A 27,605-nucleotide genomic window follows, 5' to 3' on the forward strand; every position below is an offset into this window, starting at 1 on the left:
GGACATGGGGACATTGGGGCAGGGACATGGCTGGGACGGGGACACAGGGACGGGGACAAGGACAGATGGAGATGTCACCGTGGGGACGCCATGGGGACCTGGTGGGGGACGGGATGGGGACAGGGACACGGGGATGTCACCATGGGGACAGGGACACGGCCAGGGACACTGGAGACGAGGACACCAGCGTGGGCACAGAGATGTCACCGTGGGGACACTGGGGACAAGGGGACAGTGGGACAAGGGAACACCAGTGTGGGTACACAGATGCCACCATGGGGACACTGGGGACAAGGACACATGGGGACACTGGGGACAAGGGGACAGTGGGGACAAGGACACCAGCATGGGCACAGAGATGTCACCGTGGGGACAGTGGGGACAAGGGGACAGAGATGCCACCATGGGGACACTGGGGACAAGGACACATGGGGACACTGGGGACAAGGGTACAGTGGGGACAAGGACACCAGCGTGGGCACAGAGATGTCACCGTGGGGACACTGGGGACAGTGGGGACAAGGACACCAGTGTGGGCACACAGATGTCACCGTGGGGACAAGGGGACAGTGGGGACAAGGGGACAAGGACACCAGCGTGGGTACACAGATGTCACCATGGGGACAGTGGGTACAAGGGCACAGAGATGTCACCGTGGGGACACTGGGGACAAGGACACATGGGGACACTGGGGACAGTGGGGACAAGGGGACAGTGGGGACAAGGACACCAGCGTGGGCACAGAGATGTCACCGTGGGGACAAGGGGACAGTGGGGACAAGGACACCAGCGTGGGTACACAGATGTCACCGTGGTGACACTGGGGACAAGGGCACAGAGATGCCACCATGGGGACACTGGGGACAAGGGTACAGTGGGGACAAGGACACCAGCGTGGGCACAGAGATGTCACCGTGGGGACACTGGGGACAAGGACACATGGGGACACTGGGGACAAGGGGACAGTGGGGACAAGGACACCAGCGTGGGCACACAGACGTCACTGTGGGGACAGTGGGGACAAGGGGACAGTGGGGACAAGGACACTAGCGTGGGGACACCGGGGACAAGGGGACTGAGATGTCACCATGCAGACACTGGGGACAAGGGGACAGTGGGGACAAGGGGACAGTGGGGACAAGGACACCAGCGTGGGCACACAGATGTCACCGTGGGGACAAGGGCACAGAGATGTCACTGTGGGGACAGTGGGGACAAGGGCACAGAGATGTCACTGTGGGGACAAGGGGACAGTGGGGACAAGGGGACAAGGACACCAGCGTGGGCACACAGACGTCACCGTGGGGACACTGGGGACACTGGGGACAGGCGCTGACAGGCCGGTGACCCCGCGCCCACAACGAGGGGACGACGGGGACCCGCCGGCCTCGTCCCCGTTGCCGGGGGCCGCGCTGTCCCCGCGTCACCCGCCGCGCCGTGTCCCCTCGCGTGTCCCCAGGTGATCGAGATCGAGAGCGCGTGGCTGCTGGAGGTGGCTCCTCATTACTACCAGGCCAAGGAGCTGGAGGACGCGAGCGGCCGCAAGATGCCCAAGAAGGTGGGGAAGAGCCGGGACGAGCTGGGCTGAGCCCTGGGGACACTTGGGGACACTCGGGGACACGGGGGGCCCCCCCTCAATACAGCTGCTTCGGGAGGCGAGCGGCGGCTGGGGGCCGCCCGTCCCCGCTCGTCACCGTCCCAGCGGCTCCGCCGTGCGTTGCGTTTTATTCGGGACGTTAAATTAAGGGGGGGGGGACAACGGGGCCAGCGCCGCCGCCGCCGCGGCCACCAGCAGCTTCTTGTCCTCGGCCACGTCGCGCGGGGTCGGCATCACCTGCGGGGACGCGGGGAGCGACGGGGGGCGCTCGACATGTCCCCGCGTCCCGGTGTCCTCGTGTCCCCGAGTCCCTGTGTCCCGACGTCCCCGCATCCCAGTGTCCCCATGTCCCAGTGTCCCCGCGTCCCGGTGTCCTCATGTCCCCGAGTCCCTGTGTCCCCACATCCCCGCGTCCCAGTGTCCCCATGTCCCAGTGTTCCCACGTCCCCATGTCCCAGTGTCCCCGCATCCCGGTGTCCTCGTGTCCCCACGTCCCAGTGTCCTCGTGTCCCCGCATCCCTGTGTCCCCACACCCCCACGTCCCAGTGTCCTCGTGTCCCCGTGTCCCCACATCCCCGCGTCCCAGTGTTCCCACGTCCCAGTGTTCCCACATCCCCGCGTCCCAGTGTCCTTGTGTCCCCACGTCCCAGTGTTCTCGCGTCCCAGTGTCCCCACGTCCCCGTGTCCTTGTGTCCCCACGTCCCCGTGTCCCCACGTCCCCGCATCCCAGTGTCCTCGTGTCCCCGTGTCCCCACATCCCCGCGTCCCAGTGTCCTCACATCCCCATGTCCCCACATCCCCGCGTCCCAGTGTCCCCATGTCCCAGTGTCCCCATGTCCCCGCGTCCCAGTGTCCCCGCGTCCCCGTGTTCCCACATCCCCGCGTCCCAGTGTCCTCGTGTCCCCATGTCCCCACATCCCCGCGTCCCAGTGTCCCCACGTCCCCGTGTTCCCACATCCCCGTGTCCCAGTGTCCCTGTGTCCTCATGTCCCCATGTCCCCGCATCCCAGTGTCCTTGTGTCCTCGTGTCCCCACGTCCCAGTGTCCCCGCATCCCCATGTGCCCGCGTCTCCACATCCCAGTGTCCCCATGTCCCTGCGTCCCAGTGTCCTTGTGTCCCCACGTCCCAGTGTCCCCGCGTCCCAGTGTCCTTGTGTCCCCACGTCCCAGTGTCCCCGCGTCCCAGTGTCCTCGTGTCCCAGTGTCCCTGTGTCCTGCGTCCCCATGTCCCCGCATCCCAGTGTCCCCGCGTCCCAGTGTCCCCGCGTCCCAGTGTCCTCGTGTCCCCACATCCCCGCGTCCCAGTGTCCCCGCGTCCCAGTGTTCCCCCGTCCCCATGTCCCAGTGTTCCCACGTCCCCGCGTCCCAGTGTCCCCGCGTCCCCATGTCCCAGTGTCCTCGTGTCCCCGTGTCCCCACATCCCCGCGTCCCAGTGTTCCCACGTCCCAGTGTTCCCACATCCCCACGTCCCAGTGTCCTTGTGTCCCCACGTCCCAGTGTCCCAGTGTTCCCACGTCCCAGTGTCCTCGTGTCCCAGTGTCCCCACATCCCCGCGTCCCAGTGTCCTCACGTCCCCATGTCCCCACATCCCCGCGTCCCAGTGTCCCCGCGTCCCAGTGTCCCCGCGTCCCAGTGTCCCCGTGTCCCCATGTCCCCACATCCCCGCGTCCCAGTGTCCCCACGTCCCAGTGTCCCCACGTCCCCGTGTCCTCGTGTCCCTGTGTCCTCATGTCCCCGCATCCCAGTGTCCTTGTGTCCCCGTGTCCCCACGTCCCAGTGTCCCCGCATCCCAGTGTCCCTGTGTCCTCGTGTCCCAGTGTCCCTGTGTTCCCGTGTCCCCACGTCCCCGTGTCCCTGCGTCCCAGTGTCCTCGTGTCCCAGTGTCCCCGTGTTCCCGTGTCCCCACGTCCCCGTGTCCCTGCGTCCCAGTGTCCTCGTGTCCCAGTGTCCCCACGTCCCCGTGTCCCCACGTCCCCGTGTCCCTGCGTCCCCGTGTCCTCGTGTCCCAGTGTCCCTGTGTCCTCACGTCCCCATGTCCCCGCATCCCAGTGTCCTTGTGTCCCCGTGTCCCCATGTCCCCGCGTCCCAGCGTCTTCGCGTCCCAGTGTCCCCATGTCCCAGTGTCCCCACGTCCCCGTGTCCCCATGTCCCCGCGTCCCCGCATCCCAGTGTCCCCATGTCCCAGTATCCCCACGTCCCAGTGTCCCCGCGTCCCCGCGCTCACCTCGTCCACGCGGTGGCAGCGGATCAGCCCCTGCGAGTTGAGGAAGAAGGTGGAGAAGGCGTCGTAGGACCTGGGGACACGGGGACATGGGGCTGGCACCTGGTGACGGGGACATGGGGGTGACAGGGACATGGGGACATGGGGGTGACAGGGAGATGGGGACACGGGGACATGGGGCTGGCACCCGGTGACGGGGACATGGGGGTGACAGGGACATGGGGACATGGGGGTGACAGGGAGATGGGGACACGGGGACATGGGGGTGACAGGGAGATGGGGACACAGGGACATGGGGGTGACAGGGACATGGGGACATGGGGGTGACAGGGACATGGGGACACGGTGACATGGGGGTGACAGGGACATGGGGACACGGGGGTGACAGGGAGATGGGGACACAGGGACATGGGGCTGGCACCTGGTGACAGGGACACGGGGACATGGGGGTGACAGGGAGATGGGGAGACAGGGACATGGGGCTGGCACCCGGTGACGGGGACATTGGGAATGGGGGTGACAGGGAGATGGGGACACAGGGACACAGAGGGGACACAGGGCTGCAGGAGCACAGGGTGACAGGGACATGGGGACACGGGGACATGAGGAACGTGGGGTGACAGGGACACAGGGACCGAGGGGACACGGGGCTGCAGGAGCACAGGGTGACGGGGACACGGGGGGACGTGGGGACACAGGGACAGAGGGGACACGGGGTGACACAAACCCCCGGTCTGCAGTGCCAGAGCAGGTACTGGGGTGACAGAGGTGACACAGGTGACACCGCAGCAGCTGCCCCTTGTCCTTGCGGTAGAAGCGCAGCAGGGACGGGGACGGGGGGATGTGACACAGGTGACAGCGACAGAGGTGACACAGGTGACAGTGACAGAGGTGACACAGGTGACAGTGACAGGGGTGACACGGGTGACAGTGACACGGGTGGCACTGACCGCAGCAGCTGCCCCTTGTCGCGGCGGTAGAAGCGCAGCAGGGACGGGGACGGGGGGATGTGACAGAGGTGACAGTGACAGATGTGACACAGGTGACAGAGACAGAGGTGACACAGGTGACAGTGGCACGGGTGGCACTGACCGCAGCAGCTGCCCCTTGTCCCGGCGGTAGAAGCGCAGCAGGGACGGGGACAGGGGGATGTGACAGAGGTGACAGTGACAGAGGTGACACAGGTGACAGTGGCACGGGTGGCACTGACCGCAGCAGCTGCCCCTTGTCGTGGCGGTAGAAGCGCAGCGGGGACGGGGACGGGGACGGGGGGATGTGACAGAGGTGACAGTGACAGAGGTGACACAGGTGACAGTGACAGAGGGGACAGTGACAGAGGTGACACAGGTGACAGTGACAGAGGTGACACAGGTGACAGTGACAGGGTGGCACTGACCGCAGCAGCTGCCCCATGTCCCGGCGGTAGAAGCGCAGCAGGGACGGGGACAGGGACGGGGGGATGTGACACAGGTGACAGCGACAGAGGTGACACGGGTGACAGTGACAGGGGTGACAGGGTGGCACTGACCGCAGCAGCTGCCCCTTGTCGCGGCGGTAGAAGCGCAGCAGGCAGAGGTGCAGGGGCAGCCCCGTGAGCCGCCAGCGCGCCCGCAGGCTCCAGTCCTCGCGGTGCCGCGTCAGCGCCAGCACCTCCAGCCGCAGGCTGGCGAAGTAGCCCCAGGCCACCGCGCGGCACAGCGCCACCGCCACCTGGTACATGGGCCGGCCCCTGGGGACACGGGGGACAGTGTCACACCCCCAGTGACACCCCCAGTGACACCGTACATGGGCCGCCCCTGGGGACACGGGGGACACTGGGACACCCCCGGTGTCCCCCCAGTGCCACCGTACATGGGCCGCCCTTGGGGACAGGGACAGTGTGACACCCCCAGTGTGACACCACCCCCAGTGTCACCCCCAGTGCCACCGTACATGGGCTGGCCCCTGGGGACAGGGACAGTGTGACACCCCCGGTGTCCCCCCAGTGTCACCGTACATGGGCCGCCCTTGGGGACAGGGACAGTGTGACACCCCCGGTGCCCCCCCAGTGCCACCGGGACATGGGCTGCCCCTGGGGACAGGGACAGTGTGACACCCCCAGTGTCCCCCCAGTGCCACCGGGACATGGGCTGCCCCTGGGGACAGGGACAGTGTGACACCCCCGGTGCCCCCCCAGTGCCACCGGGACATGGGCTGGCCCCTGGGGACACGGGGGACACTGTGACACCCCCAGTGTGACACCCCTGGTGTCACCCCCAGTGCCACCGTACATGGGCCAGCCCTGGGGACAGGGACACTGTGACACCCCCGGTGTCCCCCCCAGTGCCACCATACATGGGCCGCCCCTGGGGACAGGGACAGTGTCACACCCCCAGTGTCCCCCCAGTGCCACCGGGACATGGGCCGGCCCCTGGGGACACGGGGGACAGTGTCACACCCCCAGCGTGACACCACCCCCAGTGCCACCGTACATGGGCCAGCCCTTGGGGACAGGGACAGTGTGACACCCCCGGTGCCCCCCCCAGTGCCACCGTACATGGGCCACCCCTGGGGACAGGGACACTGTGACACCCCCAGTGTCCCCCCAGTGCCACCGTACATGGGCCACCCCTGGAACCAGGGACACTGTGACACCCCTGGTGTCCCCCCCAGTGCCACCGGGACATGGGCCGGCCCTGGGGACAGGGACAGTGTGACACCCCCGGTGCCCCCCCAGTGTCACCGTACATGGGCCACCCCTGGGGACAGGGACAGTGTGACACCCCCGGTGTCCCCCCCAGTGCCACCGTACATGGGCCGCCCTTGGGGACAGGGACAGTGTGACACCCCCGGTGCCCCCCCAGTGTCACCGTACATGGGCCAGCCCTGGGGACAGGGACAGTGTGACACCCCCGGTGCCCCCCTCACCGCGTGTGCAGCCGCAGGGCGGGGTGGATGAACTCGACGTCGGGGGCGTAGAGCCCGTAGTCCGGGATTTTCAGGAAGAAATTGGGGAGCTGGGGGGGGACACACACACACACACACACACACACGTGGGGGGGTCAGGGCGGCCCCTTCCCCGCTTGTCACCCCCCCCCACCTTGTCACCCCCTCTGCATTTGTCACCGTTGCCCCGTCTTGTCGTCACCCGCCTTGTTGCCCCCCCCCTCAGTATTGTCGCCCCCCCCCATATTGTCACCCCCCCCCCCCCATTTGTCACCCCCATCCTGCCCCCCCACCTCATCACCCCCCCAACTTGTCACCCCCTCCACCTGGTCCCCAGGTTGTCACCCCCCCCATCTTGTCACCCCCATCTTACCCCCCTTTGTCCCCCCCATGTGTGACCCCCCCCCATTTGTCACCCCATCTTCCCCCCCGTCCCCCCGATGTGTGACCCCCCCCTTGTCCCCATGTGACCCCCCCATTTGTCACCCCCCATTTGTGACCCCCCCCTTGTCCCCTTGTGTGACCCCCATTTGTCACCCCCCATCTTCCCCCCCACTCTGTCCCCCCTGTGTGACCCCTTGTCCCCATGTGTGACCCCCCCCCATTTGTCACCCCATCTTCCCCCCCCGTCCCCCCGATGTGTGACCCCCCACCTTGTCCCCATGTGTGACCCCCCATTTGTCACCCCCCCATGTGTGGCCCCATTTGTCACCCCCCCACCTTCCCCCCCCCGTCCCCGCCATGTGTGACCCCCCCCATTTGTCCCCCCAACGTGTGACCCCTTGTCCCGTTGTGTGACCCCATTTGTCACCCCATCTTCCCCCCCTTTGTCCCCCCATGTGTGACCCCCACCTTGTCCCCTTGTGTGACCCCATTTGTCACCCCCCATCTTCCCCCCCTTTGTCCCCCCCATGTGTGACCCCCCCCTTGTCCCCATGTGTGACCCCATTTGTCACCCCCCCTTGTCCCCATGTGTGACACCCCCCCATTTGTCACCCCCCCGTGTGACCCCCCCCTTGTCCCCATGTGTGACCCCCCCCATTTGTCACCCCCCCATGTGTGACCCCATTTGTCACCCCCCCACCTTCCCCCCCGTCCCCCCCATGTGTGACCCCCCCCATTTGTCACCCCCATGTGTGACCCCCCCCTTGTCCCCATGTTTGACCCCATTTGTCACCCCCCCTTGTCCCCATGTGTGACCCCCCCCATTTGTCACCCCCCCATGTGTGACCCCATTTGTCACCCCCCCTTGTCCCCATGTGTGACCCCCCCCCCCATTTGTCACCCCCCCGTGTGACCCCCCCCTTGTCCCCATGTGTGACCCCATTTGTCACCCCCCCACGTGTGACCCCCCCCCCCCCCCGCCCCGCTCACCTCGTGCTGCAGCTTCTGGTGCATCGTGGCCAAATGCTCGTCCATGGTGGGGGGGGGCCGGGGGGGCCCGGGGGGGGCCAGCAGCGGGGAGGGGCCGCGCAGCAGCAGGAGCAGCGGGGGGGCCGGGGGGGCGCCGGCGTCGCGCACCGCGATGTCATCCTCGCGGTGACCGTCCACCGTGGTGATGTCGCCCCCCAGCCCCTCGGGGGGGGACAGGGCGCGGGGGGGCGGCGGCAGGAGGGGAAGCGCCGAAACGGGGCCCCGGGGGGGCTCCAGGTCCTGGGGAGGGGGGGGGACGGGACACCCTTTAGGACCCTGGGGGAGCCCGAGCCACCCACGGCCCCGCCCCCGAGGCGCGGGCCCCGCCCCCGGGACATTTGCATATCCACGCCCACTGGGAAACCCTCCCGCCACTCAGCGATGGCTATTTGCATAACCCCGCCCCCTCCCCGCCGCTGCGATAACGCGGGGTTCATTTGCATAGCCACGCCCCCAAGCTGGCCCTCGCTGCAATTCAGCGGGTTCATTTGCATAGCCACGCCCCCAACACACGCCCCCCGCTACAATCCTGCAGGCTCATTTGCATAGCCACGCCCAGAAACAGCCACCCACTGCAATCCCGCGGTTTCATTTGCATAGCCACGCCCCCAAACAGCCACCCCACTGCAATTCTGCGGGTTCATTTGCATAGCCACGCCCCCAAACAGCCGCCCCACTAGAATTCTGCGAGGTCATTTGCATAACCACGCCCACAAACGGCCCTCACTGCTATCCTGCAGGCTCATTTGCATAGCCACGCCCCCTCCCCGGCCACCCGCCACTCCCCGCTGCAATCTGGCAGGCTCATTTGCATAGCCACGCCCCCAAGCAGCCCTCGCTGCAATCCTGCGGCGCTCATTTGCATAGCCACGCCCCAATGAATCACCCGTTCCCTGCGATTCCACGCGTTGATTTGCATAGCCACGCCCCCTCCCGGCCACCCGCCACTCCCCGCTGCAATCCGGCAGGTCCATTTGCATAGCCACGCCCCCAAACAGCCCTCGCTGCAATTCTGCAGCGCTCATTTGCATAGCCACGCCCCCAAACCAACCGCCCCGCCGCTTCTATTTGCATAGCCACGCCCCCAAACAGCCCCGCTGCAATCCTGCAGGCTCATTTGCATAGCCACGCCCCCAAACAGCCCTCGCTGCAATCCCGCGGCGCTCATTTGCATAACCACGCCCCAAACAACCACCCGCTCCCTGCAATTCTGCGGGTTCATTTGCATAACCACGCCCCCAAACAGACCTCGCTGCAATCCTGCAGGCTCATTTGCATAGCCACGCCCCCTCCCGGCCAGCCGCCACTCCCCGCTGCAGTGCGGCAGGCACATTTGCATAGCCACGCCCCCAAGCAAACTCCCCGCCGCTCCTCTTCGCATAGCCCCGCCCCCTCCCATCGCGCCCCGCGGCCCCACACGCCCCTCCCCTTATTTGCATATCCCCGCCCCCCGCCGCCCCCCCCACCTGCGGCCTCGCTCGGTATCGGCGGCGCGGCGGGGCCGGGCCGGGCGCGGCGGCCCCGGGCGGGCTCCAGGCGCGGAGCGGCAGCGGGGCCGCGGCGGGGCGGAGGCGGGCGGCGGCGGCGGCGGCGGCCGGGCCGTGCCGGTACATGGCGGCGCCGCCCCCGCTTCCCCTCACGCCGGCGCTGCCACTGCGCATGCGCGGGGCCGGCGGGGCAGGTGACCAGCGGGGCGCGCATGCGCGGTGCGGCGTTGGAAAAAAAGCGGCGCGGCGGCGCCATGCGCATGCGCGGCTTGTTGCGCCCGCCGGGCGTACCTTCCCGCGGGGCGAGGGGCGGAGCCAGCCGGCCGGCAGCCAATGGGAGCGCGGTTCGCCAGCGTGGGAGGGCGTGGTCAATGAAGGGGTGTGGCGCGCTGGGGGCGGGGCTTGGGCGAGGCCACGCCCCCCCCCGCGGAACCCGCGGGACTAGAGAAACGTGGAAGCGAAGATTCACGGTTTTTATTGAAATGTAAGAAAAACGAGGACAGGGAGGGGAAGGGAGGGGAGGGTCCCCCCGGGGGGGTGGGGGGGCGGGAACTGGGGGCTATGGGGTGAGGACGGGGCGAGCTCAGCGTCCCAGGGAGCTGCGGAGGGGAGAGAAACGCCGAAAAAATCAGGGAAAAATCACCAAGAAAGCAGCAAAACAGGGAAAAAGAAACAATCCCAGGGCCCCACCTGGCGCGGCGCGGGGGGAGAGGGGCGTCCGTCTGTCCGGCCGGCGGCTCCGTCCGCCCGTCCCGGCGCACGAAGGGCCGGAGGGTCCCGCGAACCGGGGACCCCCCCGCGGGGCGCAGGTTGAATGGCCACGGCGGCTCCGCCTCCTCCCGCAGGACTGCGAGGGGATTGGTGGAGCTCAGCCCAGGCCCCGCCCCCCGGGAGAGGGGGCGGAGCCAAGGGAGGGGACCCCCTGCCTCAGTTCCCCTCCCTCAGTTCCCCCTCCCTCAGTTCCCCTCCCTCAGTTCCCCTCCCTCAGTTCCCCCCTCCCTCAGTTCCCCCCTCCCTCAGTTCCCCCCTCCCTCAGTTCCCCCCTCCCTCAGTTCCCCTCCCTCAGTTCCCCTCCCTCAGTTCCCCTCCCTCAGTTCCCCTCCCTCAGTTCCCCTCCCTCAGTTCCCCTCCCTCAGTTCCCCCTCCCTCAGTTCCCCCCTCCCTCAGTTCCCCTCCCTCAGTTCCCCCTCCCTCAGTTCCCCTCCCTCAGTTCCCCTCCCTCAGTTCCCCTCCCTCAGTTCCCCTCCCTCAGTTCCCCCTCCCTCAGTTCCCCTCCCTCAGTTCCCCCCCCCTCAGTTCCCCCCTCCCTCAGTTCCCCCCTCCCTCAGTTCCCCCTCCCTCAGTTCCCCCTCCCTCAGTTCCCCTCCCTCAGTTCCCCCTCCCTCAGTTCCCCCCTCCCTCAGTTCCCCTCCCTCAGTTCCCCCCTCCCTCAGTTCCCCCCTCCCTCAGTTCCCCCCTCCCTCAGTTCCCCTCCCTCAGTTCCCCCCCCTCAGTTCCCCCCTCCCTCAGTTCCCCCCTCCCTCAGTTCCCCCTCCCTCAGTTCCCCTCCCTCAGTTCCCCCCCCCTCAGTTCCCCCCTCCCTCAGTTCCCCCCTCCCTCAGTTCCCCTCTCCCTCAGTTCCCCCCCCCTCAGTTCCCCTCCCTCAGTTCCCCTCCCTCAGTTCCCCCTCCCTCAGTTCCCCCCTCCCTCAGTTCCCCTCCCTCAGTTCCCCTCCCTCAGTTCCCCCCTCCCTCAGTTCCCCCCTCCCTCAGTTCCCCCCTCCCTCAGTTCCCCCTCCCTCAGTTCCCCTCCCTCAGTTCCCCTCCCTCAGTTCCCCCCTCCCTCAGTTCCCCCCTCCCTCAGTTCCCCTCTCCCTCAGTTCCCCCCTCCCTCAGTTCCCCTCCCTCAGTTCCCCCTCCCTCAGTTCCCCTCCCTCAGTTCCCCTCCCTCAGTTCCCCCCTCCCTCAGTTCCCCCCTCCCTCAGTTCCCCTCTCCCTCAGTTCCCCTCCCTCAGTTCCCCTCCCTCAGTCCCCCCTCCCTCAGTTCCCCCCCCTCAGTTCCCCTCCCTCAGTTCCCCTCCCTCAGTTCCCCCTCCCTCAGTTCCCCCTCCCTCAGTTCCCCCTCCCTCAGTTCCCCTCCCTCAGTTCCCCCCCCCTCAGTTCCCCTCCCTCAGTTCCCCTCCCTCAGTTCCCCTCCCTCAGTTCCCCTCCCTCAGTTCCCCTCCCTCAGTTCCCCCCTCCCTCAGTTCCCCCCCCCTCAGTTCCCCTCCCTCAGTTCCCCTCCCTCAGTTCCCCCTCCCTCAGTTCCCCCTCCCTCAGTTCCCCTCTCCCTCAGTTCCCCCCCCCTCAGTTCCCCTCCCTCAGTTCCCCTCCCTCAGTTCCCCTCCCTCAGTTCCCCCTCCCTCAGTTCCCCCTCCCTCAGTTCCCCCTCCCTCAGTTCCCCTCCCTCAGTTCCCCTCCCTCAGTTCCCCCCTCCCTCAGTTCCCCCCCCCTCAGTTCCCCTCCCTCAGTTCCCCCCTCCCTCAGTTCCCCCCTCCCTCAGTTCCCCCCTCCCTCAGTTCCCCCCTCCCTCAGTTCCCCTCCCTCAGTTCCCCCTCCCTCAGTTCCCCCTCCCTCAGTTCCCCCCTCCCTCAGTTCCCCCTCCCTCAGTTCCCCTCCCTCAGTTCCCCCCCCCTCAGTTCCCCCCTCCCTCAGTTCCCCCCTCCCTCAGTTCCCCCCTCCCTCAGTTCCCCTCCCTCAGTTCCCCCTCCCTCAGTTCCCCCCTCCCTCAGTTCCCCTCCCTCAGTTCCCCCCTCCCTCAGTTCCCCCCTCCCTCAGTTCCCCCTCCCTCAGTTCCCCCCTCCCTCAGTTCCCCCTCCCTCAGTTCCCCCCTCCCTCAGTTCCCCTCCCTCAGTTCCCCTCCCTCAGTTCCCCCTCCCTCAGTTCCCCCTCCCTCAGTTCCCCTCTCCCTCAGTTCCCCTCCCTCAGTTCCCCTCCCTCAGTTCCCCCCCCCTCAGTTCCCCTCCCTCAGTTCCCCTCCCTCAGTTCCCCTCCCTCAGTTCCCCTCCCTCAGTTCCCCTCCCTCAGTTCCCCCCTCCCTCAGTTCCCCCCCCCTCAGTTCCCCTCCCTCAGTTCCCCCTCCCTCAGTTCCCCCTCCCTCAGTTCCCCCTCCCTCAGTTCCCCCTCCCTCAGTTCCCCCTCCCTCAGTTCCCCTCCCTCAGTTCCCCCCTCCCTCAGTTCCCCCTCCCTCAGTTCCCCTCCCTCAGTTCCCCCCTCCCTCAGTTCCCCTCCCTCAGTTCCCCTCCCTCAGTTCCCCCTCCCTCAGTTCCCCCCTCCCTCAGTTCCCCCCTCCCTCAGTTCCCCTCCCTCAGTTCCCCCCTCCCTCAGTTCCCCCCTCCCTCAGTTCCCCTCCCTCAGTTCCCCCTCCCTCAGTTCCCCCTCCCTCAGTTCCCCTCCCTCAGTTCCCCCTCCCTCAGTTCCCCTCCCTCAGTTCCCCCCTCCCTCAGTTCCCCTCCCTCAGTTCCCCCTCCCTCAGTTCCCCTCCCTCAGTTCCCCTCCCTCAGTTCCCCTCCCTCAGTTCCCCTCCCTCAGTTCCCCCTCCCTCAGTTCCCCTCCCTCAGTTCCCCCTCCCTCAGTTCCCCTCCCTCAGTTCCCCCTCCCTCAGTTCCCCTCCCTCAGTTCCCCTCCCTCAGTTCCCCTCCCTCAGTTCCCCTCCCTCAGTTCCCCCTCCCTCAGTTCCCCTCCCTCAGTTCCCCCCTCCCTCAGTTCCCCTCCCTCAGTTCCCCCTCCCTCAGTTCCCCTCCCTCAGTTCCCCCTCCCTCAGTTCCCCCCTCCCTCAGTTCCCCCTCCCTCAGTTCCCCCCTCCCTCAGTTCCCCCCTCCCTCAGTTCCCCCTCCCTCAGTTCCCCCCTCCCTCAGTTCCCCTCCCTCAGTTCCCCTCCCTCAGTTCCCCCCTCCCTCAGTTCCCCCCTCCCTCAGTTCCCCTCCCTCAGTTCCCCCCTCCCTCAGTTCCCCCTCCCTCAGTTCCCCTCCCTCAGTTCCCCCCTCCCTCAGTTCCCCTCCCTCAGTTCCCCCCTCCCTCAGTTCCCCCCTCCCTCAGTTCCCCTCCCTCAGTTCCCCCCTCCCTCAGTTCCCCCCGTGCCTCAGTTTCCCCCACTTACAGTCGCGCTCGGACAGCGAGTACGGCTTGATCTCCTCCTCGGGGCGCTTGGGGGGCGGCCGGCGGGCGGGGGCTGCGGGGGGGTGGGGGGGTGGAATTGGGGTCACCTGAGCCCCCCCCCGCCCCCCCCGGGCCCCCCCAAAACTCACCGGGGCGGTTGGAGAAGAAACCCTCGAAGATGACAAAGTTGTTCACCTGGGGAAGGGGGAACGTTTCGGGGGGGATCTGCCCCAGCTCGGGGCAAAAATTTGGGGTGTTTACCCCCCCCCGGCCAGGGCAGTTCTTCAGGCTTGTCCCCCCCCCTTGCGGCAAATCTTTGGGGTAATTTTCCACCCCCCTGGGGGCACTTTTGGAGGTTCTACCACCCCCAGGGCAAAAATTTGGGTTGATTAACCCCCCCCCCCGCCCGGGGCAATTCCTCCGGCTCCACCCCCCCCCCGCTTAGGGCAAATATTTGGGGTGATTCATGTCCCCCCCCCAATAAAGCCAAGAGGTGATTTACCCCCCTCCCGGGGACAAAAATGGGGATAAACACTCAGGGTTTGGGCACCCTGCGAGGGTTGGGGACGCCCTGGGGGGGCTGGGGACCCCCCCAGGATGGGGGGGGGACACCCCGGGACGTCCCCCCGTCACCTGCGGGATGGCGTCCTGCAGCCCGTAGTGTTTTCGGAGGAAGCCCAGGAGCTTCGGGGAGGGTCGGTCGATGGCCAAACGTCGCGGCTCGACCCTCTCGCTCTGCGGGGTTGGGGTGGGCAACAGATGTCCCTTTGTGGCCCCCCCGCAACGTGTGTCCCCCCCTGCCACCCCCCCCGGTTTCGTCCCCGATTGTCACCTGCAGCATGTGCTGGAACAGCTCCCGCCCGTGGCCGTGTCGCTGCAGCGACTCGTGGATGTAAAAATCCAGCACGCAAAGCGGCTCCGCTTCGTTGTGGGCGCCGTGACGGTCCTGGGGGGCGCAAAACGGGACATTTGAGGGGGGGGGACACACAGAGTGGCTGGTGGGGTGGGCTTGGGTGGCCGGGAACCCCCCCCCAGCCCCAAAAACACTCACCAGGAGGAATAATTTCTTGTATCCGACCTTGAGGAAGCCGATGACGGCGCCTCTGGGGGTCCTGGGGGGGGGGAGACGGGAGGGGTTTTTTGGGGGTGGGGGGCTTGGGGGGGTTTGGGGGTTTTCGGGGGGGTCCCCACCTCTGGCTGTTGCCGTCCCGCAGGATGTAGAGCACGTGCCGGTTGCTCTCCATGCGCGCGGCGCTGGTGACCGGGGCGGGGAGGCCCTGGGCCTGGCGCCCCCAGTTAATACCAGTTACCTCCCAGTAACCCTCCAGCGTCCCCAGTAGCCTCCCATTAACACGATTAACCCCCCCCAGTTACCCCCGGTATCCCCCCAGTATCCCTAATAACCCCCCAGTAACCCAAATACCCTCCCCAGTATCCCTAAGAAGCCTCCGGTAACCCAAATAACCCTTTCCAGTTAACACCAGTATCCCCCCAGTAACCCCCCAGTATCCCTAATAACCCCCCAGTACCCACATATCCCCTCCCAGTTAACACCAATATCCCCCCAGTATCCCTAATAACCCCCGATAACCCAAATAACCCCTCCCAGTTAACACCAGTATCCCCCCAGTATCCCTAATAACCCCCAGTAACCCACATATCCCCCCCCAGTTAACACCAGTATCCCCCCAGTATCCCTAATAACCCCCCAATAACCCAAATAACCCCTCCCAGTTAACACCAGTATCCCTCCAGTAACCCCCCGGTATCCCTAGTAACCCCCCAGTAACCCAAATAACCCCCCCAGTTACCCCCGGTATCCCACCAGTAACTTCCCTGTATCCCTAATAATACCCCAGTAACCTCCCAGTACCCCCCAGTATCCCAAATAACCCCTCCCAGTTACCCCCGGTAACCCCCCAGTATCCCTAATAACCCCCCAGTAACCTCCCAGTGCCCCCAGTGCCCCCCCATTAACCCCTAATAACCCCCCATTAGCCCCCAGTGCCCCCCATTAGCCCCCAATGACCCCCCATTAGCCCCCAGTGCCCCCATTAACCCAAATAACCCCCCATTAGCCCCCAATGACCCCCCATTAGCCCCCAGTGCCCCCCATTAGCCCCCAATGACCCCCCATTAGCCCCCAGTGCCCCCCCATTAGCCCCAGTGACCCCCAGTAGCCCCCAATAACCCCCCATTAGCCCCAATGACCCCCCATTAGCCCCAATAACCCCCCATTAGCCCCCAGTGCCCCCATTAGCCCCAATGACCCCCATTAGCCCCAATAACACCCATTAGCCCCCAATGCCCCCCCATTAGCCCCCAGTGCCCCATTAGCCCCAATAACACCCATTAGCCCCAATGACCCCCCATTAGCCCCCAGTGCCCCCCATTAGCCCCCAATGACCCCCCATTAGCCCCAATGACCCCCATTAGCCCCCAATGCCCCCCCATTAGCCCCCAGTGCCCCATTAGCCCCAATAACACCCATTAGCCCCAATGACCCCCCATCAGCCCCAGTGCCCCCATTAACCCAAATAACCCCCCATTAGCCCCCAATGACCCCCATTAGCCCCCAATGCCCCCCATTAGCCCTCAATGACCCCCCATTAACCCCAATGACCCCCATTAGCCCCAGTGCCCCCATCAGCCCCCAGTGCCCCATTAGCCCCAATAACCCCCCATTAGCCCCAATGACCCCCATTAGCCCCCAATGCCCCCCATTAGCACCCAATAACCCCCCATTAGCCCCAATGACCCCCATTAGCCCCAGTGCCCCCCCATTAGCCCCAATGCCCCCCATTAGCCCCCAGTGCCCCCATTAGCCCCCAGTGCCCCATTAGCCCCAATAACCCCCCATTAGCCCCAATGACCCCCATTAGCCCCCAATGCCCCCCATTAGCACCCAATAACCCCCCATTAGCCCCAATGACCCCCATTAGCCCCAGTGCCCCCCCATTAGCCCCAATGCCCCCCATTAGCCCCCAGTGCCCCCATTAGCCCCCAGTGCCCCATTAGCCCCAATAACCCCCCATTAGCCCCAATGACCCCCATTAGCCCCCAATGCCCCCCATTAGCACCCAATAACCCCCCATTAGCCCCAATGCCCCCCATTAGCCCCAGTGCCCCCCCATTAGCCCCAGTGACCCCCATTAGCCCCCAGTGCCCCCCCATTAGCCCCAGTGACCCCCATTAGCCCCAGTGCCCCCCCACCTCGGCCGAGGCCTTGCCCAGCTCATCAATGACCGTCCTGAGCTGCTGCTCCACGTCCCCCCTGCGCCGGGGGGACATCGAGGGGCGGCCGGGACATCGGGGGGGCGGTGGGGACAGGGTCACCCCCAAACCCCCCCGGGGTCCCCCCAGAGCCCCCCAGAAAAAGACCAGGCCGGGGGGGGGGGGCCGGTCTGAGGAGCCGTTTCCCAGCATGCCCCGGGGCGGGACCCCCAATTTCCCAGCATGCCCCGGGGTGGGGGATCCCCAGTTTCCCAGCATGCCCCGGGACAGAGACCCCCAGTTTCCCAGCATGCCCTGTGGTGGGACCCCCAGTTTCCCAGCATGCCCCTGGGTGGGGGACCCCCAGTTTCCCAGCATGCCTTGGGGCAGGACCCCCAGTTTCCCAGCATGCCCCGGGACAGAGACCCCCAGTTTCCCAGCATGCCCCGGGACAGGGACCCCCAGTTTCCCAGCATGCCCCGGGGTGGGGGACCCCCAGTTTCCCAGCATGCCCCGGGACAGAGACCCCCAGTTTCCCAGCATGCCCCGGGACAGAGACCCCCAATTTCCCAGCATGCCCCAGGGCGGGACCCCCAGTTTCCCAGCATGCCCCGCGTAAGGGACCCCCAGTTTCCCAGCATGCCCCGGGGTGGGGGATCCCCAGTTTCCCAGCATGCCCTGGGGCAGGACCCCCAATTTCCCAGCATGCCCCGCGTAAGGGACACCCCCCCCCCAGTTTCCCAGCATGCCCCGGGACAACAGCCACCACCACCCCCCCCCCCGCCCATTAACCTCCCGGGGACGGGGTCCTCCAGTTTCCCAGCATGCCCCGCGCCCCCGTTTTGTTTCCCAGCATGCCCCGGGCGGGTGTAGGCCCCGGTACCGGTGGGTGGGCCCGGGGCGCCCGGCAGGCCGCAGGTGCTGGTCCACCACGCAGAAACGGTCGCCCAGCACCGGCGCCAGGTCGAAGGGGAACTCCATGGCCGCCTCCGCCCGCCGGGCCCGGCCCCGCAGCCTCCGCCTCCGCCCGCCGGGCCCGGCCCGGCCGCCGCCGCCACCGGCAGCTTAGCCACGCCCCCTAGCAACGGCCGAACCAATCGCCGCCTGCCTTCGCCCTCCTCATAGCAACCGAGCCCCGCCCCAAGGGGTTAACCCCGCCCCTAGCAACCGCCGAACCAATCACCGCCTCCCGTCGCTCCTCCCGTAGCAACCGAGCCCCGCCCCAAGGGGTTAACCGCGCCCCCTAGCAACGGCCGAACCAATCGCCGCCTGCCTTCGCCCTCCTCGTAGCAACCGAGCCCCGCCCCAAGGGGTTAACCCCGCCCCTAGCAACCGCTGAACCAATCACCGCCTCCCATCGCTCCTCCCATAGCAACCAAGCCCCGCCCCAAGGGGGTTAACCCCGCCCCCTAGCAACCGCCGAACCAATCACCGCCTCCCATCGCTCCTCCCATAGCAACCGAGCCCCGCCCCAAGGGGGTTAACCCCGCCCCCTAGCAACCGCCGAACCAATCGCCGCCTCCCAGCAACCCTCCGCCCTTAGCAACCAGCGAACCGCTGTGCCGCGGAGCATGACGGGATGTATCCCCCCTACCGGCGCAAAGCACGCTGGGATGTATCCCCCCCCCCAAACGAGTGCAAAACCCCCACTTTCGAGTGTGAAAAAAACCGCTTTATTCCCCTGTTCGCGGCTCAGGGGGCCGGGGGGGAGGCGGGGGGCGCCCCCACGGCCGCGTCTTCCCTCAGGTAGCCCTTGTAGAGGCGGCGCAGGCGGGCGATGGCGGCCGGGGCGGGCGGCTGCCGCTCGTACCAGGGGTACCAGGGGCGGCGCGGCGCGGGCGCCGGGGGCGTCCTGGCCACGGCGGGGTGGCGGTTGGAGAAGTCTTCGCGGGGGGCGGGCACGTAGGGGACGCGCAGCCACAGCAGCCCTGCGGGGAGCGGGATTCAGCGGCGGCCGCGGGAGCCGGGGGGCGGCGGGGGGCTGTTCTCACCGTGGTCCTGCGCCTGCGCCACGGCCCGCGAGAGGAGCTTGTGCTGCTTCATGCACAGCCCTGCGGGGACGCCGTCAGGGACCCCGAGCGGCGGCTGAACCCCAGGCCCTGACCCCCGACCCCCAACCTATGACCCCCCAGCCCCTGACCCCCGACCCCTGACCCCCAGCCCCTGATCCCCAGCCCCTGACCCCCAACCTGTGACCCCCCAGCCCCTGACCCCCGACCCCTGACCCCCAACCTGTGACCCCCAGCCCCTGACCCCCGACCCCTGACCCCCAGCCCCTGATCCCCAGCCCCTGACCCCCGACCCCTGACCCCCAGCCCCTGACCCCCGACCCCCAGCCCGTGACCCCCAGCACGACCCCGAACCTGTGACCCCCCCAGCCCCTGACCCCCAACCTGTGACCCCCAGCCCCTGACCCCCAGCCCCTGACCCCCAGCCCCTGACCCCCGACCTGTGACCCCCAACCCCTGACCCCACCTGTGACCCCCACCCCCTGACCCCAGCCCCTGACCCCACCTGTGACCCCCCTGCCTGTGACCCCCAGCCCCTGACCCCCAACATGTGACCCCTAACCCCTGACCCCCAACCTGTGACCCCCAGCCCCTGACCCCCAACATGTGACCCCTAACCCCTGACCCCCCACCTGTGACCCCCAGCCCCTGACCCCCAACCTGTGACCCGACCCCTGCCTGTGACCCCCAACCCCTGACCCCCAGTCCCTGACCCCCCACCTGTGACCCCCAACCCCTGACCCCCCACCTGTGACCCCCAACCCCTGACCCCACCCTGTGACCCCCGACCCCTGACTCCCAGCCTGTGACCCCCAACCTGTGTCCCCCGACCCCTGACCCCCAACTTGTGACCCCCAGCCCCTGACCCCCAACCCCAGCCTGTGACCCCAACCCCTGACCCCAACTGTGACCCCTGACCCCTGACCCCAGCCTGTGACCCCCGACCCCTGACCCCCAACATGTGACCCCCAACATGTGACCCCTAACCCCTGACTCCAGCCTGTGACCCCCAGCCCCTGACCCCAATCTGTGACCCGTACCCCCCACCTGTGACCCCCAACCTGTGACCCCCCAGCCCCTGACCCCAGCCTGTGACCCCCGACCCCTACCCCCCCACCTGTGACCCCCAGCCTGTGACCCCCGACCCCTGACCCCTAACCCCAGCCTGTGACCCCCAGCCCCTGACCCCTGACCCCAGCCTGTGACCCCCGACCCCTGACCCCCAACCTGTGACCCCCAGCCCCTGACCCCAGCCTGTGACCCCGACCCCTGACCCCTAACCCCTGACCCCCAGCCCCTGACCCCAATCTGTGACCCCTACCCCCCACCTGTGACCCCCAACCCCTGACCCCAGCCTGTGACCCCCGACCCCTGACCTGTGACCCCCAGCCCCCGACCCACCGGTGTGCGTGGGGTGCAGGACGACGCCCGAGTGGGGGCAGATGAACTGGTCCAGGAGCTTCACGTTCTGCGGGACGAGGAGAAAATGAGGAGAAACGGGGGAAATGAGGAGAAACGGGGAAAAGAGGAGAAACGGGGGAAAAGAGGAGAAACGGGGGAAAAGAGGAGAAACGGGGGAAAGAGGAGAAACGGGGAAATGAGGAGAAACGGGGGAAATGAGGAGAAACGGGGGAAAGAGGAGAAACGGGGGAAAGAGGAGAAATGGGGGAAAATGAGGAGAAACGGGGGAAATGAGGAGAAACGGGGGAAAGAGGAGAAACGGGGGAAATGAGGAGAGAAATGGGGGGAAATGAAGAAAAATGGGGGGAATGAGAAGAGAGGGGGGGAAATGAGAAATGGGGAAAATGAGAAATGGGGAAAATGAGGAGAAATGGGGGAAATGAGGAGAAACGGGGAAAATGAGGAGAAACGGGGAAAATGAGGAGAAACGGGGAAATGAGGAGAAACGGGGAAATGAGGAGAAATGAGGGAAATGAGGAGAAACGGGGAAATGAGGAGAAACGGGGGAAATGAGGAGAGAAATGGGGGGAAATGAGCAGAGAAATGCGGGGGAAACGGGGGGAAAATGAGGAGAGAAATGGGGGGAAATGAGGAGAGAAATGGGGAGAAAACGAGGAGAAACGGGGGGGGGAAAAAAAACCCAAAGGACAGCAAGAGAAAAATGAGAAGTGGGACGCAAGAGCGCGACCGCGCCGGGGCCGCCGCCCGCCCGCGGGGTTTCTCGCGCCCGAAGCTCCGTGCGGGGCGCGGACTCACCCTGAAGTGCAGCAGCAGGTTGCGGTCCCGGCACAGGGGACACGGGTTCCCCACGCGCTTCCCCCGGCGCTGCGGGGACACGGGCGGGGGTCCCGGGGAGCCCAGAGCCCCCCCCGGGCCACCCCAGTCCCCCCAATCCCCCCCAGTCCATCCCAACCCCCCCCGGTGTCCCCAATCCCTCCCCAGTCCATCCCAGTGTCCCCAATTCCCCCCCAGTCCATCCCAGTCCCCCCAATCCCTCCCCAGTCCATCCCAGTCCCCCCAATTCCCCCCAGTCCATCCCAGTCCCCCCAATTCCCCCCCAGTCCATCCCACCCCCCCCGGTGTCCCCAATCCCTCCCCAGTCCATCCCAGTGTCCCAAATCCCTCCCAGTTCCCCCCAGTCCATCCCAATCCCCCCCAGTGACTCCAGTCCATCCCAGTGTCCCTAATCCCTCCCCAGTCCCCCCAATCCCCCCCAGTTCCCCCCAATCCCCCCCACCCTCCCCAGTGTCCCCAGTCCCCCCAATCCCCCCCAGTTCCCCCCAATCCCCCCCACCCTCCCCAGTGTCCCCAGTCCCCCCAATCCCCCTCAATCCCCCCAGTCCCCCCAGTCCCCCCAATCACCCCCAGTTCCCCCAATCCCTCCAATCCCCCCCGTCTCCCCCAATCCTCCCAGTGTCCCCAGTTCCCCCCAATCCCCCCAGTTCCCCCAATCCCCCCCAGTCCCTCCAATCACCCCCAGTCCCCCCGAGTTCCCCCCCACCCTCCCCAGTGTCCCCAGTTCCCCCCAATCCCCCCAATTCCCCCCCAGTCCCCCAATCTCCCCAGTCCCCCCCCAGTCCTCCTCACTCCCCCCAATCCCCCCAATTCCCCCCAATCCCCCCCGGTCCCCCCCAATCCCCCCAGTTCCCCCCAATCTCCCCAGTTCCCCCCAATCTCCCCCAATCTCCCCAGTCCCCCCCAATCTCCCCAGTCCCCCCCAATCCCCCCAGTTCCCCCCAATCTCCCCAGTTCCCCCAATCCCCCCCAATCTCCCCAGTCCCCCCCAATCCCCCCCAGTCTCCCCAATCCCCCCAATCCCCCCCAGTTCCCCTCAATCCCCCCCACTCCCCCCAATCCCCCCAGTGTCCCCAATCCCCCCCAGTCCCCCCAGTTCCCCCCAATCCCCCCAATTCCCCCCCAGTCCCCCCAATCTCCCCAGTCCTCCTCACTCCCCCCAATCCCCCCAATTCCCCCCAATCCCCCCAGTTTCCCCCAATCTCCCCCAGTCTCCCCAATCCCCCCAATCCCCCCCAGTCCCCCTCAATCCCCCTCAATCCCCCCAGTCCCCCCAGTTCCCCCCAATCCCCCCAGTGTCCCCAGTTCCCCCCAGTCTCCCCAATCCCCCCAATCCCCCCCAGTTCCCCTCAATCCCCCCCACTCCCCCCAGTTCCCCCCAGTGTCCCCAGTTCCCCCCAGTTCCCCCAATCCCCCCAGTCCTCCTCACTCCCCCCAATCCCCCCCAATCCCCCCCAGTCTCCCCAATCCCCCCGAGTTCCCCCCCACCCTCCCCAGTGTCCTCAATCCCCCCAATCCCCCCCAATCCCCCCAATTCCCCCCAATCCCCCCCACTCCCCCCAGTCCCCCCAGTCCCCCCAGCCCCCCCGCCCCCCCGGCCCCTCACCACGCAGGCCTTGCGGGTGCGCTGGGGCGGGACGCCTCCCTTGTGGTTGCGGCGGTGGCCGAGCCACACCGGCCTGTCCCCGTACGTGACGCGGTACTCTGGGCGACACGGCGCGTCGGGACCCCCAAACCCGCCCTTTTTCCCCCCAAAACCCCGCGCCCCCCCCCCCCCGCGTTACCTTCACTCTCCAGGTACTCCCAGGGCCGCTGCTCGTAGGGGGACGCTGGGGACACGGGGGGGCCCCTGGGGGCTGCCGAGCTGCTGCACAGCCGGGGGGGGTCCTGCGGGAGCGCTGACGTCACCCCCCCCGCCGCCGTGACGTCACCGGCCGCGCCGTGACGTCACGGAGCGCCACCCCGGCCTGTGTCGCTGCCGCGATCGCCCCCATGATTTCCCCTTTCCCCCCACCCCGGATCCCAATCCCGCTCATTTGTTTTCCCCCCCCAAAAACGCCTCACCCGGGCCCACAGGCCGCCCCGCACCGCCCGCAGCAGCGCGGCCCCATAGCGCGCCGCCATGCTGCCGTACGGCCCCGCCCCTCGTGGGCGGGCGCGCCGCCATCTTGCCGTACGGCTCCGCCCACCCCCCCAACCCCCGCCCCGCTCCGCGCATGCGCGGCGCGAATAAAAACTGCGCCACACGGCCCACGCGGGGGGGGGAACAATGGCGGGCGGCGGCCGCGCATGCGCGGCAGGGAGGGGCGGCGGTTTGTGCGCAGGCGCAGCGCCGGCGCGGGGGCGTGGCCAGGCGTGTGGGCGGGGCCGGGTATAAAAGGCGCCGCCCGCGCCAACCGCCGCCATTCTGAGGGCCGAGTGACGGTGAGTAGAGAGCTGCGGCGGGGCGGCGGGCGGCGGGGCGGGGGGGGTTTGCCCCCCGTTTTTTTTTTTTTTTCGATTTTTAAGGCGCTGGGGGTGCGCTGGGCAGGGCCGGAGTCCCGTTGGCTGCAGAGCGTGGCGGGCCCCCCCTTCCCCGCCGGGGTGCGGGGCCCTGGGCCTTCGCCTTCCCCTCAGCCCTGAGGAGAAAACACCCCCCCCCCCCCCCCTTCGGCTCTTCACTCACTTCCCTCTTTTAAAATTTAAACCTGTCCCCGGGGATTACGAGTGCTAATCATTTCGTGTCTCTCTTCTTTGCTTCTAATTTTTTTTTTTCCCTTTTTTTCTTTATTGTGCCCACCACCCCCCCTTTTTTTTTTTTTTTTTTGTTTTTTTTCTCCTCCTTTTCCCCGCTCCAGGTTTGGTTGCTCTTGAGAGACGCCGTCGCCTTTACCACGAGAAAAAAAAAAAAAACAAACCACCACCAAAAAAAAAAACCAAAGCAAAGCAACAACAAAACAACAACAACAACAAAAAAACAAAAACAAACAATCAAACAAATACAAAAAAAAAAAAAAAAGGGAAGAAAGGGCTTTTCTTCCCGCTCGCGTGGAAGCGCCATCGCAGCCGCCGTCCTTGGGACCGTCCTTGGAAGCCGTTCCAGATTCTAAGGAAACCGCCACCTAAAAAACATATTTACCCTCTTCTTTCCCCCCCAAAAAAACCAACAGGCAAACCAGCTTTTTTTTTGGCAAACCCAGCAACTTTTTTTTATTTTTTTCACCGTTTAGCTCGCCAAAACCCCCCTTTTAAGGGAAAAAAACCCTGCCTTTTAAAAAACTAAAGCTGAAAAAGAAAAAAAAAGTTGCTGTTGTATTTTTTTTTTTTTTTTTTAAAAGCCATGACCAAAACCAAAGATTTTTTCTGGCTCTGATCACCCCACCAATGCCAAAATCCAAACCGTGAAGCGTTGTCGGCGAGAAAAAAAATTGGATAGTAAGTGTTGAATTTTCAACCAGCTGAATTCCCCTTAAAAGATAAAAAAAAAAAGAACAAAAAAACCACCCCCAAAACCCCATTTATTTGTGCCAAAGAGAAAAAAAAATACCGAAGAGCCCCGAGTGCGTGCGCGAGGAGGACGGAGCTTTAAACCGTCAAATTTGGGGGATTTTGTGCAAAAACGGCGGAGGGTTCGTGCGCTCCCACGCAAAACAAAAAAACCCAACCCAAAAAGGGCCAAAATGGGGTGAAACCCCCCCAAAATCGCTCGGTTTGTTGCGGGGTGGGGGGGGGTGAGACGGAAAACCGGGGCGGGTTGTTGGGGGGGCGGGGGGGTAACGAGCAATCTGTACATAAAGATTGCGGGGCGGCCGCTGGACGCGTCGAATCCGGGGCACTTTGGGCGATTCTCTGTTAAATTGATTTATTTTTTTTTTCCCACCCCCCCCAACCCTGTATTTTTTAGGTGCCATTTTAGGATTGTTTTGCGCAGAGAAATGCTGGGGTTGGGGTGGGGGGGGAGAGGTGGAAAAAGGGGTCGCGGTTAATGCGGGGGGGTGCGAAATAAAGATGGCCAGGCGGGCCGAGCTTTGCCCAAAAAACGCCTTTTTTAGGGCAAAACCAGGGTTGGCTTTAACCAAAAACCCCCAAAACCCCCCCCCCAGGAGCAGCGTGGTTGGCGGCGCTAAGATGGCGCGGCCGCTCCCGCCCTTTATCTCCAGGTTTTCTTTCCATTTTCCCTAATTCCCCTCATTTTTTTTTTGGTTTTTTTTTTTTGGTTGTTGTTCCCCCTTATTTTTTATAGCTATTTATTTCGTTGCAGGTCGGGCCCCGCGAGCCCCTTTTTAATTAATCCCCGCGGATTTAATCGTTCTGTTAATTAACGTAGGTGCTGCGCGGGGCGGCGGGGGGGGAAGGGCGGGGGGGGTCGTTATTTATATTTATGTCTCTTCCCCCCCTTCCCCCCCCCCAAAAAAAAAAAAAAACCAACCCTTCCCCGACCCCCAAATCCGCTGGTTTTTGCCCATTTTCCCCGTTTCTAAGATGGCGCCGGGCCTGGCGCGGCTGATGCAACCGCCAAACCCCTCCCCCCGCGGCCTGGACTGCGCCAAAAACCCCCAAATTCACCCCAAAACCCCCCTCCGACCCCCCCCCTGCGCCCATCGGAGCCTACGCCGAAAAAACCCCCTTTTTCCTCCCCAAAACGGTGCTTTTAAAACAATCATTATCCCTTTTTCCCCTTTTATTTTAGGGTGCCCCCCCCCTCCCTCCTCGGTGGGTTCGGGTGGCGGTTTTGGGGTGGGGGGGGGTGGGGGGGGGGTTGGTTGGAGCAGCGTCATCAATCAATTAATAACCTTTAATTTATCGTGACAGGGAAATGCTACCACTGGGCTTCACCCCCCCAAAAAACCTGCCTTTGTTTTGAGGGGGGCGCACCCCAAAAAGCTCATTTTTTGTCCTGATTCCCCCCGATTTGCCCCGTTTTGGCAGCGCAGGCGAAGGGAACTCGCTTTACCGCAGCAAAAGGCGCCGGGTAAGCAAAAAAAAACACCTTTTTTTTTTTTTTTTCCACCCCCCCCCCCCCGTTTTAATTACATTTCACGACCTTCGCTTTTAGCTGTTTCGAATCAAAACTAGAAATTTCTCCTGTGTTGTTTTTTTGTTTTTTTTTTTTTTCCCCCCTTTTGGCGATTTCCACCCGTTTCCCGGTGCTGCGGGCGCCCCCCTCCTCCTCCAAAAACACCCAAATTTGAAGCATTTTGCTTAAAAATAATGCTGTTTTTTAAATATATTCGATTCAATGGCGAAATAATGTGGTTTTTAGTGATTTTCCCCCAAACGGCGCAGGCCGAAGCCCTTTTTGTGCCAGTGGTGGCATTTCCCGGGGGGGGCCCTTGTGGCCCCCCCCCCCCCATTACCCCCTGGTTTGGGGTCTGCACGACCCCCCCCCCCCCCCCATTCGCCAAAACCGGGGTTCTGACCCCAAAAAAAGCGCGGGTTTGGGTAAAAAACCACCCAAAAGCGGCGTCTCAGGTGATTCGCCCCCGGAGGGGGGGTCGGTGGACTTTGGGGACACCCCCCCCCCTCCTCCAGGCTGGGGGTGTTTGCTGCTCTGTGACCCCCCCCCCAAAAAAATGGGGAAAACCCCCCAAATTGGGCACGTTTTGGGGGGGCTCAGCCTCCCCGGGCGGGTGGTGACGTCACCGGGGGGGGGGACACCCTGTGACCCTCCCCCCAAACAGCCCAGGGGGGGCTCGTGCTTGGGGGGGGGTCAAAGGCGCCAAAGGATTTTGGTGCCAAAAAGCTCGAGTTTGGGTTCAAAGTCGTCGCCTTCCCCTCGGTTTCGGGGGGAACGTTTTGGGGGTTTTGTGCTGGAATTAACTTGTTCTTGTGTTTTTCCAGAGGGGCCTGGGCTCAGCGACCCCCCCCAAAAACACCCCCCAAGCTGGGGGGGGGGGCTCTGCCGCCTGTATCCTTTAATTAATTGAGGGGAGAACGGGCTTAACGAGGCTCTGGCTCGTTAAGGCTTCACCGTGAGGAGAAAATGGGGCCGGGTGCCCCAAAATATTGGTATTTTGGGGTGTTTTTCAGTGCCCCCCCCCCCCCGAAAGAAAAACAAGCCCAGGTCCTTTCCGCCTTCGTTAGCAAAACCAGGGCGTGATTAAGCTGGTAATTAGTGGTAATTAAGCTGCTGGTTGACGTCAAGAGGAGGAAAATCCCCTTTGGCGGGTCAGGCCGGATCTGGGTCAAGGGCCCGATGGGCGTCGGGTCGTTGGCCTTAATCAGCGCCCTGCTAATTAATACCGAGCGCTAATTATCGGGTTTAATGGGCTTGGGGGGTGACACCCCCAAATCTTGCGCCGCCGCCGTCCCCCCGTTCGTCACCTCGTTATGCGCCGGCTCCTTGATTAACCCTTGGGGTTCAACCAGGGGGGTTTAATTAAAGCTGGG

General features: G+C 65.1%; 5 protein-coding genes across 8 annotated transcripts in view; 2 read left to right on the top strand and 3 right to left on the bottom strand.

Annotated features, from left to right (window-relative positions):
• Positions 1-1,588, top strand: part of DHX16 (DEAH-box helicase 16) — a 38,982-nt gene extending 37,394 nt beyond the window's left edge. For all 3 annotated transcript variants that reach the window (XM_065654863.1, XM_065654865.1, XM_065654866.1), the window contains one exon: positions 1,460-1,588. In XM_065654863.1, coding sequence (XP_065510935.1) covers positions 1,460-1,588 — 129 coding nt within the window. The remainder of the gene's footprint in view (positions 1-1,459) is intronic.
• A 118-nt stretch (positions 1,589-1,706) lies between these two features.
• C35H6orf136 (chromosome 35 C6orf136 homolog) lies at positions 1,707-9,791 on the bottom strand. Its single transcript, XM_065654867.1, has 6 exons — positions 9,623-9,791; positions 8,118-8,396; positions 6,726-6,814; positions 5,347-5,547; positions 3,822-3,891; positions 1,707-1,834 (listed from the first exon to the last, which is right to left on the bottom strand). Exons 1-6 carry the CDS (start codon positions 9,767-9,769, stop codon positions 1,742-1,744), a joined length of 879 nt encoding a protein of 292 aa, XP_065510939.1. The 5' UTR covers positions 9,770-9,791; the 3' UTR covers positions 1,707-1,741.
• A 311-nt stretch (positions 9,792-10,102) lies between these two features.
• Positions 10,103-18,037, bottom strand: ATAT1 (alpha tubulin acetyltransferase 1). Its single transcript, XM_065654742.1, has 10 exons — positions 17,855-18,037; positions 16,972-17,032; positions 14,950-15,041; positions 14,810-14,870; positions 14,591-14,704; positions 14,392-14,493; positions 13,908-13,953; positions 13,760-13,831; positions 10,334-10,490; positions 10,103-10,242 (listed from the first exon to the last, which is right to left on the bottom strand). Exons 1-10 carry the CDS (start codon positions 17,950-17,952, stop codon positions 10,227-10,229), a joined length of 819 nt encoding a protein of 272 aa, XP_065510814.1. The 5' UTR covers positions 17,953-18,037; the 3' UTR covers positions 10,103-10,226.
• A 584-nt stretch (positions 18,038-18,621) lies between these two features.
• MRPS18B (mitochondrial ribosomal protein S18B) lies at positions 18,622-23,382 on the bottom strand. Of its 2 annotated transcripts, XM_065654851.1 has the most exons (7): positions 23,301-23,382; positions 23,021-23,123; positions 22,843-22,940; positions 21,198-21,266; positions 20,382-20,448; positions 18,963-19,022; positions 18,622-18,899 (listed from the first exon to the last, which is right to left on the bottom strand). In XM_065654851.1, the coding sequence occupies exons 1-7, from the start codon at positions 23,358-23,360 to the stop codon at positions 18,664-18,666; spliced, it is 693 nt and encodes a 230-aa protein (XP_065510923.1). In that variant the 5' UTR covers positions 23,361-23,382; the 3' UTR covers positions 18,622-18,663. The 2 variants fall into 2 exon arrangements, with proteins under 2 accessions (XP_065510923.1, XP_065510924.1); XM_065654852.1 differs by lacking the exon at positions 18,963-19,022.
• Positions 23,383-24,078: 696 nt separating this feature from the next.
• PPP1R10 (protein phosphatase 1 regulatory subunit 10) overlaps positions 24,079-27,605 on the top strand; it is a 30,048-nt gene continuing 26,521 nt past the window's right edge. Inside the window, 1 exon segment of the mRNA XM_065654869.1 lies at positions 24,079-24,650. The gene's annotated coding sequence lies outside the window, so the exon portion shown is untranslated.

Source organism: Caloenas nicobarica, chromosome 35 (genome assembly GCF_036013445.1).
Source record: "Caloenas nicobarica isolate bCalNic1 chromosome 35, bCalNic1.hap1, whole genome shotgun sequence".
Classification (NCBI taxonomy): domain Eukaryota; kingdom Metazoa; phylum Chordata; class Aves; order Columbiformes; family Columbidae; genus Caloenas; species Caloenas nicobarica.